Below are 11,279 nucleotides of genomic sequence, written 5' to 3'. Positions count from 1 at the left end.
AAAAAAAAAAAGACTCATTTAATAGTTTTACTTCTACCTAAGTTAATATGTTCCTAGATAATTTAAATTTTTTTTTCTTTTCTTTTTTTATTGAATGGTAACTATGTACATTAAGGCATTTCTGGGGTACAGTGTGGTGTTTTCACACACAATCCGAAACACTTCCATCAAACTGGTTAACATAGCCTTCATGTCATTTTCTTAGGTATTGTGTTAAAATGTTCATATTCTACTCTTAGAAAGATTCACTTGTACCCTTGTAAGATAAACCACAGAAGTGATCCCTCCAATCCTCCTCCCTCCACCCATTCCTCCCTCCCCTCTCCCTCCCCCCAGATAATTTAAATGTTTAGCTACCTGTATGCTTTCTTTTCCTGTCATCATCAGAACTACATATGATTTATAAGTATTTTTTAAAACAGGTGTTAAGTCTCTAAAAAGGCCATAAAAACATTCTGATACAAATGTTTCTATATCCTTAGATTCAAATGGTTATGATTTGTGTAACAAAATCCTCAATGATTATACATAAATTAACATTGTAACCTGCCTTTGGTGTTTTGGTTTTTGCTCTTATGTTACCTAAAGTGTTTTAAAGAACTCTTAGTGATCAAGGTTCTCATTTCCCAGGTCACAACATTCAGAAATGAGCAAAAAAATAAAATAAAGACTAGAGATTTCACCAGCCGGATAATCCAAAAGGCACAGGTCTAATAAAAAGAAATAAAATGGTCTATAAGTCACATCTGTCCAAGGACAGCTCTTTAAGGTCCTAGACTAAGAATCTCCTGGGGGCTATATGGGCTTTAAGTGGGTCACTCATTACCACATATGGCATTGCTCTTTATGAAGTTGTTAGCAAGAGCTATAAAAGAAGCTCTGCAAACTCTTAAGAGTTGCTTCTGCAACTCAGAGCCATGCTCCTGGAACAGATAGCCAAACTATGCTCCTGAGAACACCAACAGACCTGATAAGTGGTGATGGTTACAGGACCTAATATTGAGCTAGAAGGTGCCTCTGCAATGATTCAGATTTATGGTGCCAGAGGTTGACATAGAAGCAGCTAAAGATGAAGTAACCCCAACTGTGCTCCTTAGCAGAGACTGAAAGCCTGTGATACCATCATAAAAAGACATTAATATTAGCTGGAGCCAGTATAGTGTTAGTGACACGCACAAGGCCAGAAACCTATCAAATTGCTGTTGTGCCAATTTCTGCAGTGAGAAACCACATATAGTATTGGGAGGCAGGCTCAAAGCCTACAGCAGCCTCCCTAACAGGGCCTGTGGGAGAAAATGTATCAGTAATAATGTTATAAAGAAGCAGGTACAGTGGCTCATGCTTGTGATCCTAGCACTCTGGGAGGCCAAGGTGGTTGGATGGCTTAAGCTCAGGAGTTTAAGACCAACCTGAGCAAGAGTAAGACTCCCGTCTCTACTAAAAATAGAAAAATTAGCCAGGCATCATGATGGGTACCTGTAGTCCCAGCTACTTGGGAGGCTGAGGTAGGAGAATTGCCTGAACCCAGGAGTTTGAGTTTCCCGTGAGCTATGACACACAGCACTCTAGCCTGGGGGTAACAGAGTGAGACTCTGTCTTAAAAAAAAAAAAAAAAAGTCATAAGGAATAGATTTCCCCTTGAGAATGTTTTTTAAACACATGAGTTTCAGTTTGAACCTATAGGCTATTCTTCGTATTTGAGGCAAATGACAATTTTTGTTCAGATTGGGCCATAAAAACATCAGTGGTCAATTGCCATTATAACTGTTGGTAACTTACCTTTGTTCAGCAGGAGTGAGATGCCATAGAATGTGCTTGCCTTAATATTACAGAATTAGAATGACTGGATAAGCTCCTCTGTGAAAAGGCAACTCTACATAAGGAGGTGACATCAATGCCAGCAAATCATCACTGGAAGCTACACTCACCTCAAAATACTTTCCACCTGCTAATTGCTGGCAAAACTAAAAGACATGTCTTTACATGGGTGAGTCAACACATAGACCTACTACACGCAGATTATCATAGAAGATACCTAAACATGAGATGTCATGTCAAAAGGCCCCTCAATATACACAAAGACATAATCATATTGCAGATTCCTCCACACACTCCCAGTTCATGAAATGGCCACCCCCTTGAGCATGTATTCACACTATTAGAATACGGGCATCTGACTAGACAGGGAAACAGAACTGCTTTGTAAGAGCTGGAGCTTATATTATATCTTTGGGAGCTGGGTGGCTGTATGACACACATTTGTTGCCACATGTCCCCCAAATTAGACTGGGGGGTAGGCCATGAGATAGCCTTTCCTGTCAGGAATTATACATTAAACTCTACCCATAGTACCCAATAATACAAAGGCCTTGAGAGTCATTTCCTCAGGTCTTTGGCTTTGTGGGAATGGTCCCTATGTATTCTAGTCCCTGGGGCAGGAGCATTAAATGCTGTTGCCCAAGTTACTACTCCGGCTCAAATCAGACCTAAAGCACTTAACCACATAAAAGATGTTTTGCATCTCTTTTAAGTCAAGAAAATATCCAAATGAGAAAAATAGCTTTATAAAATAGAATGGCTCTAGATATACTCACTACAGCACAAGGTGGGACACATGCCTTAGTGGAAACCACCTGTTACACATATAGTCCTCTATAAAAAAATAAGGCTATATGATGCTTTAAATCATTTAGGTGCTCAGATCTATAACACAGAAAAATTAAGAGTCTTTGACTCTTTTTCTAAATGGTAGAACTATGTTTCGTTAGTTGGCATAATGATTGTATTTAACACTTGCCTTTATTTTTGTTGCCCACATTATAGATGAGAGCTATATGCATACATCTATGTGTGCTATGAGATATAAATAAATATAAACATCACAGGTATAATGTCTCCTCGTTTCCTGCTCAGGAAGTATTGCAAAAAAATGAACAAAAAGATTATAAGAACTGGAAATGGGATTGAGAAAAAACAACCTCAGGTTACCCTCACTGCTCCCCACTACAAAACTGAAACACTATGCTAGCATAGAGTACTCAACAAAATTGCCACAAAGCAGGATAGCTCTGTGCCAAGATAACTAGTGGCAGGCGGGGAGGTGTGTGCCTAGCCCTTTCTTGGGTGCCTCAAAACTTTCTTGCCTGAAATGGCCAGCTCAAACTGGCCTTGATTGCTTTAGAGCTGTTTTGGTTGTGCTACAGTGTTCTTTAGCTAATTACAATACTAAAATCCCCACCTAATAAAATTGTAGTATCATTAACATGGGTTACACAATAGCATATGCTGATGATACTGTGCCTGCATGATCTGTTTCACTATGAATGAGCAAAGATACAATATAAAAACTTTGCCTCACTTACTGGGAAAGGCCCATAAACCTTATACTTGCTGGGATGGGAGTTGCTATTGAAACGGCTGCCTTTTGGGGAGACTTTACTTATCATAAAGTTTCCCTAAGAAACGTATCTACTTGGCTAGAAATTCTTGCCTAGACTACCAAAAATGCTTTAACTAAACGTAACATCACTCCCGTGGGCACAGTGGCTCATGCCTGTAATCCTAGCACTCTGGGAGGCTGAAGCTAAGGAGTTCAAGACTACCCTGAGCAAAAGTGAGATCCTGTCTCTACTAAAAATAGAAAAACTAGTGAGGCATCATGGCAGGCATCTGTAGTCCCAGCTACATAGAATGCTTGAGCCCAAGAGTTTGAGGTTGCCATGAGCTATGATACCACAGCACTCTACCTTGGGTAAGATTCAGACTCTGTCTCAAAAAGAAAAAAAGAAATAAAAATGACCTGAGTTCTGGGTGCAGTGGCTCATGTACTAGTAATCCTACTACTCCAGGAGGTCAAGGTAGTTGGATTGCCTAGTTCACAGGTTCAAGCCCAGCCTAAGCTAGAGCAAAACCTCATCTGTAAAAATAGCCAGATGTTATGGTGAGCACCTATAGTCCCAGCTACTTGAGAGGGTGAGGCAAGAAAATCCCTTGAGCCCGAGATTTTGAGGTTGCTGTGAGCAACGATACCATGGCACTCTACTGAGGGGGACAAAGTGAGACTCTGTCTCAAAAAAACAAAAACAAAAAACATGATGCTGGTACAGGTCTCCAAACCCTTCCCACCAGCCAATTCAGAGCATGAAAATGTCCTGCCAGTGGGCCCCTTAAATCAGGCATACAGAGATTTTTACTCTTCCCATGATAGGCAGAGTCAACACTCCTAAATCAGTCTGAAGAAGCTAAGGAAGTCAGACCTTCATCCTTTAACAATTTCTTAAGATTAAGAGGGTACATAAACTCCAAGAAGGGAATGAGATAAGGAACTGGCAGTCCCTGCTCAATGGAATCGTAGGACTCAACCTAGGTCTCGAAAGAAACAAGAGGTGGTTAAGAAAACCAGCCTAAACCACTAGGCCCAAGAAGACTATGAAAAAACCACCTCAGGTTACCCTCACTGCTCACTGTAACCTGCATATAATGTGTTAGCATACTAAAAGAAACCTTCAGCAGAGCCCTGATAGTTTACAAATACCACATATCTCTCAGAAAGAAGTGACCCTATATATTTTAAGGAGAGGAGAGACTCTCAGTTCCAGCAACTCTCCACCCCTTCCCCAGAAATATTAAGATTCTGGGGTCCACTTTCCTGTATCAGGACTACAAATGTACACCCAACCAGAACTTTTACTGTTTAGACATTTAATGAAACCTTTTTTGAAGGAATAAGAAGGAATTCAAGCGGTAAAAGATCAATTTAAAGTAATTTGTTGATCTACTACATTATAAAGAATATAACTAAAGTTTACTTAAGTGAGATTCTAAATAAAGCCTGGTTTTTTAAGAAGAGTGCCTTGATATATCCACTTAGGTTTCCTTTTCCAGGAAATGAAGCTTCTCTTTGCTCCTTTCTCTAATCAAAATACACTGTTTTACACACCCCATTAGAAAAATTACAGTGATGACCTTTAATTGCTTTGCTTGTCTGTCTCTGCTTGAAGTACGTTAAGGACAAGAAATGTGTTAGTTTTATAGTCCCAGCACCAGACACAATGCCTGACACAAGTAGATATTTAGTTTCTTAGCACTGGATGCCACTTTATACTTCTGGGTGCCTACTTTATACTAATTCCTGTACTATGTGCAGGGGACGAAAAGATTAATTAAAACAATCTGTTCTACAATCTGTTCTGCTCCCCTTCAATGGGAAACTAAAGTGCGGCACCTGCCGTCCCCTGCACGGAGCAAATGCCTCCTTAAAAATATTTTTCGAACTAAGGGGCCACAAAGCCAAAACATAGCAATATGCAAATAGGAAACCCTAATGAATTTTAATTTACACCTAAGACCATGAGAAATACAGTAAAATTTTGGTTCACATGTAAGTTGCTCTAACAAGAAGCTACCAATTCCCAACTACGCTCAGAAGAGATTTTATTCAGAGTACCAGTTAATTGATACGCGTACTCGTAAACAGTTGCAGTTGGGGGGATTTTGACGTGGGAGGTTCGAGGATCACAAACAGCACGCGCCTAAACCGGAACCACAACTGACTCGGCGTCCGGCTGCTACCGGCTCCCACCTACCAGGTCCCTACTCCTTCCTTCGCCCCTACCCTACCCAGACCCGTCCCGCCCCTTCCCCGGTCCCTCCCCTTCCCCGTCCCTCCCTTGGGTCCCCCCACCCCACCCTTTTCCCTTCCTTACACGACCCTTCCTATTTACCTCTCCCCAACCCTGGACCCCTTAACCTCCTTGAAAGCACCTCTTCCCTCTCGCTCCACTCCCAACGACCAGCCCCTTCAACAACTTCCTCAGCCCGCCTCCACAACGGCGTCTCCCAGTCGCCTGCCCGACGTACCGGAAGTGCGTCATGATCAGGCGCCGATCCGCTGGTTTGGCGCGCGCGCCCTCCGCTTCGGATCAGAGCTGATTGACTGGGTCTTTCCTTATTTCTCCTTCGCTTTTCACTTTTTCTGGAGCCTGGTGTCTGCAATTTTCGAGATGCCGTCGTCTTTGCTGGGCGCGGTGATGCCGGCCTCTACCTCGGCCGCAGCCCTGCAGGAAGCTCTGGAAAATGCAGGGCGGCTCGTCGACCGTCAGTTGCAAGAAGACCGCATGTACCCGGACCTTTCCGACCTGGTCATGGTGCCTGCCCCAAGTGAGTGAGTGGTGCCCAGTTAGTGACTGCTTTCTCAGCAGAAAGGACTCATCTCTTGACTTCGTAACTTGGTCCTGATCCTCAGAGTTAGTCCCGGCTAAGATGTCTTGAAAATTAGGGCGCTATTTGCTACATTTTAAAGGAACAGTAAACACTATTTTCAGTATTTTTCCTGTCTTTACTTTTTTCAAGGTAGATACTTAAGAGAGCAGAGGTGAAGAGCAAGCTCCCAGTTGAAACAGAAAGAGGAAAGACCCTAACTCTAAGGAGCTTGTCACAGCTCCCTAGTGTTTATCGCTAAGGCCAGATGGGAAGCATCTCCCGATCCAAGTCCCATCTTTGTTCAGTCCTCGTGTTAATGTTTGAGTAAATTGGGCGGCCCTGGTGCCTCAGTGGGCAGGGCAGCGGCTCCATAGACCGAGGGTGGCGGGTTTAAACCCGGTCCCGGCCAAATTGCAACAACAACAACAACAACAAAAATAGCTGGGCATTGTGGCGGACGCCTGTAGTCCCAGTTACTTTGGAGGCTGAGGCAAGAGAGTCTCCTGAACCCAGGAATTGGAGGTTACTGTGAGCTGTGTGACGCCACGGCACTCTACCGAGGGCGATAAAGTGAGACACTGTCTCTACCAAAAAAAAAACAAAAAACTTTCAGTAAATTGTAAGAGCAAACGAAGTTAATTTGGAGATTTGCCACGTTCTTTCAAAAACGTACTGTATTATGTGTAGAGTTAGTGTAATAGAATGTGCTGGGAGGCGTTAAAAGAACGACCAGTGAAATAAGGTTAGGGAACAAGGGAGGCAGCAGTGCTGATGGACAGTTAACGGTTTTAAATTATGAGCAGCTCCTCAAGGTTTATGGAATTATATCACCTGCTGGAAAAAGTGACCTCCTTTGCGAGTTGGAATTTGGAGAAAAGCAGATAAGTATAAGAAAGAGGAGATTATGGTGAGGAAGAACCACGATAATCTAACCAAGATAATCTGTGCAGTGTAATCCAAAAAGGCACTTCCAAGAATTTACAAAAATCATTAATTGATAGATTAGTAATCAGAAGTGATGGAATCAATGATAGTATTTGTTCCATACAGCTACTTACCAGTGGCTTGTTTTATGAGACTTGATTAACCTATTAGCAACCATTACCTTGAACATCACTCACTTTTGCTTCCTTAGGTTTGAAAAACAAGGTTTAAAAAGAGTTCATACATTCTAGTCCACCTCCTATATTCTCTCATCCCTTTACACACACTTACCTTTTCACCGTAATCTTTTTCCCTTTTTCATCCTATTCTCGACCCATGGGTCTGGTTACAGTGAACTTAACATGTTTTCCATAAGAAACCCCTTCTTGAGGATTTTATTATCATTTTGGAATGTCCTTTCTCCTTTGCCGGACTCCCTGTGAAAGTGAAAGTTTTTGGTTTTTCTCTTTCTTAATTATACCTATACTCACTAAGATTATTAATTTCACGTTAACTTTGTGCTCACACAGCCATTTAACATGTGCAGTGTTCTGTTAAAATTATTTTTAGGATTAAATGGGGCATCTGGATTTGCTTTAAAAAGAACCTATTGGGGAAGGAGTGTACAATAATATAAATGAAACATGATTGGGCACATTATTTGTAATTGTTGAACCTAACTATAAAGGAATCAGTTATATTTTTCTCTCCACTTGTTGTATATTTTTAAAAAGTTATATAACACAAATTCCAAAATTTGTTTTATATGTCAGTTTTCCCCAAACAGCTTTGTACTCTAGAGCTGTGGTCCTTAGCCCCAGGGCCTTGCATTACTGCATGAGCTCCACCTCATGTCACATCATGTGTGGCATCCTGTTCTCATAGGAGTGTGAACTCTACTATATAAACTGTATGTGAGGGATCTAGGTTGCATGCTCCTTATGAGAATCTCCTTGGTGAGTAGAAAAACTCTTCCATGAAACTGTACATGGTGCCAAAAAGATTGGGGATCACTGCTTGAGGGAACTTGAAAAGGTGCCTCAGATAATTAGGTCATCAGCGAGGTCTAAAGAACATCTTGCTCAGGACCAGGACAGGCTGACTAGAGCAACCTACTCCTGTCCTTAGTGATCTGAGTCTTAGAGCAAGAGAAAGGTTGCCCAATAAGAACACATTATAGAACAGTCTGATTTTTCTCCTCTCTGAGATACTGCTTGTGTAGTATTATTTATATTTGTCTTAATTGTTCTTGGAGAGAAACCTAAAGGGAAAAGGGATGAATTTTTTTAAATTGGTAAATGTTTAGGCCAGGCACGGTGGCTTATGCCTGTAATCCTAGCACTTTGGGAGGCCGAGGTGGGAGGATCACTTGAGGCCAGGAATTTGAGACCAACCTGGGCAACACAGGGAGACCCCATCTGTACCCAAAAAAAAAAAAAAAAAAAAAAAAACCAAACAAACAAATTACAAAAATAGGCTGGATGTGTTTGCCTGTGCCTGTAGTCCTTGTTACTGTGGAGGATGGTGTGAGCCTCCAGAAGTTAGACAGGTTGCAGTGAGTTATGATTGTGTATCTGCACTGTGGTGGCCTGGGCAACAGAGCAAGACTCTGTCTCTTTAAAAAAAATTTTAAAAAAAGTTTAAGAAAGGGAGTAAGCTGTTTTTCTTCCATGAGTATTTTGTCTGCCTCTCGTTATATTCTTTGAATCCCAAAGCAAATTTTATATTTTTCCATTTCAGATAAGTAAAATATTAGGAAAACACTAACTTACTAGATTGAACATTTTCTTTTCTTTTTTTTTTTTTAGGGCAGAGTCTCACTGTGTCACCCTTGGTAGAGTGCTAGGGCTCACAGCAACCTCAAACTCTTGGCCTTAAGTGATTCTCTTGCCTCAGCCTCCCAAGTAGCTGGGACTATAGGCATCTGCCACAATGCCCTGCTATTTTTGTTGTTGTTGGAGTTGTCATTGTTTAGCTGACCCGGGCCAGGCTCGAACCTGCCAGCCACGATGCCTGTGGTGCCATACCTGCACTGAACCTGAACATTTCCTTTTTTGGGGAGCAAGTCTTTGTGAAAACAACTTTCTCTTCAAGGCAGAAAACCAGTAACTGCCCCACCTTAACAATGGACCATTTTAGACCTACTGTGTGTCAGGTCACAACTACTTGATTCTCTCTACCTTTAGAACCTACATAGGCACAATTTGGGGGTTTTGTTTGTTCATTTCAATGCTTCTGTATGCCTAGTTGATAAGCAGTACATTATTATTATAAATAAATGCTTCATTTTATGTTTTGCAGATAATCCCACTGTTTCAGGCATGTCAGATATGGATTATCCTCTTCAAGGACCTGGTTTGCTGTCTGTACCTAACCTTCCAGAGATCAGTTCTATCAGAAGAGTTCCTCTCCCACCTGAACTTGTTGAACAGTTTGGACGTATCCTAATACTTAATATTTTACTATTTGGAAAATGTTAAAATTGGTATTTTTTTCATTATTATCCTGTTTGATGTTTAGCTAATATATTCTGAGTTCATTGAAAATCATGTTTTATTTAAAATACATTTAAGTATATGGGTATTCTTAAATCATAAATATCTTTTTTTTTTTTTGAGACTGAGCTTCACTTTGTCACCGTTGGTAGAGTGCCATGGCATCATAGCTCACAGCACCCTCAAACTCTTGGGCTCACGCCATTCTCTTGCTTCAGCCTCTTGAGTAGCTGGGACTACAGGCATGATGCCTGGCTATTTTTTTTTTCTTTTAAGAGACCCAGTCCCACTCTTGCTCAGGCTGGTCTTGAACTCCTGAGCTTATGCAGTCCACCCACCTTGGCCTCCCAAAGTGCTAGGATTACAGGTGTGAGCCACTGCACTTGGCGAATATAAAGTTCAAGTCAAAAACTATGGGTACTGAGCAGTGGGTTCATTTTTTAAAAAAGCTATTGAAAGAAGTTTAAGAAAAATGAAATCGAACTCTTGCTACCTTACATCCACACTACCTCAGATATGCAGTGTAACTGTATGATGGGTGTGTTCCCACCTATCAGCAGAGCTTGGCTTACAATTGATAGTGACATATTCATGTGGAACTATGAAGATGGGTATGTATTTAAGGATGGTTTGTTTTAGTGTGATTAGTAGATAATTTTTATTGTGGCTAGTGTTCTACCCATTAGAAGCTGCCTGATTTATCTTTCAAGCATCTAATGTCTGGGTCAGTGCTTCTCAATATACATACCTATCATCTGGGGATGTTAAAAATGTGGATTTTGTTTTTAGTACTTCAAGTGAGGCCTAAGAGTTTTCTAGATGATGCAGCTAGTAGCAACCATCCTTGAGTAGCAGGGGTCTAGGTCCCAATCTTTTATCCTGTAGTAAAGATACTATGTTGGTAATTCATCTAGAGATGATTTGACATTTTTAAAGACCTGTTTTCCTTGTAGTGATTTAACAGTCATTTTGTGAATTTGACCCAGTATGTAAATTAAATGTATAGAGTAGAGTCCGAGTGAACGTCCAAGGTACTCTTACTGAAATAAGCTTATTGAGTTAATGATATCCCTCTTAGATTTTTAGAGATAAATTTTGTTTTATTTTCAGTTCCTCAGTTATGCTTATAGGAAGGCCCATATAGTCACAATGTTACTCTTTCCCGTGAGAATCAATGTGCTTTTTAGGAACACACACACATACTAAAAACACTGTATCATTGAATCAAAATTGAATCTAAATGAAAACTTCTGCTTCTTAGAAGAAAACATTTTGTGTTTTACTAGAAATCTTCATGGCCATTTTTACTGTTGCAATGTTATAGTCATAATCACAGTGATACATGGTTGTGTTTTGTTCTTCTTGTACTTGAAATATAGCCCTGGTTTGTTGTGTTATGATAACATACTCATTTTTCTCCTAATGAATAAACTCTTTGGGCTGAGTATAGTGACTCATGTCTGTAATCTTAGTATTCTTGGAGGCCTAGGCAGGAGGGTCACTTGAGTTCATTGAGTTTGAGACCAACCTAAGCAGAAGCAAGATCCTGTCCCTACTAAACATAAAAAAAAAAAAAAATTAGTTGGGTATTGTGGCAGGCATGTGCCAGCTACTTGGGAGGATGAGGCAGGAGAATCACATGAAGCTAGGAGTTTGAGG

The 11,279-nt window shown here is 40.8% G+C and overlaps 1 protein-coding gene across 1 annotated transcript in view; it reads left to right on the top strand.

The window, feature by feature from the left end:
• The first annotated feature begins 5,865 nt into the window (after positions 1 to 5,865).
• The window catches only part of NUP155 (nucleoporin 155), an 84,201-nt gene continuing 78,787 nt past the window's right edge, over positions 5,866 to 11,279 (top strand). Inside the window, exons 1-3 of the mRNA XM_023515018.1 lie at positions 5,866 to 6,159; positions 9,427 to 9,564; positions 10,135 to 10,231. Of these exons, the coding sequence (XP_023370786.1) occupies positions 6,003 to 6,159; positions 9,427 to 9,564; positions 10,135 to 10,231 (392 nt within the window). The 5' untranslated portion in view covers positions 5,866 to 6,002. The remainder of the gene's footprint in view (positions 6,160 to 9,426; positions 9,565 to 10,134; positions 10,232 to 11,279) is intronic.

The sequence above is a fragment of the Otolemur garnettii genome, unplaced genomic scaffold (genome assembly GCF_000181295.1).
Source record: "Otolemur garnettii isolate 467f Iridium unplaced genomic scaffold, OtoGar3 scaffold00063, whole genome shotgun sequence".
Lineage (NCBI taxonomy): Eukaryota > Metazoa > Chordata > Mammalia > Primates > Galagidae > Otolemur > Otolemur garnettii.
The sequence above is the reverse complement of the archived record's forward strand: the minus strand, read 5'-3'. Positions and strand labels throughout refer to the sequence as shown.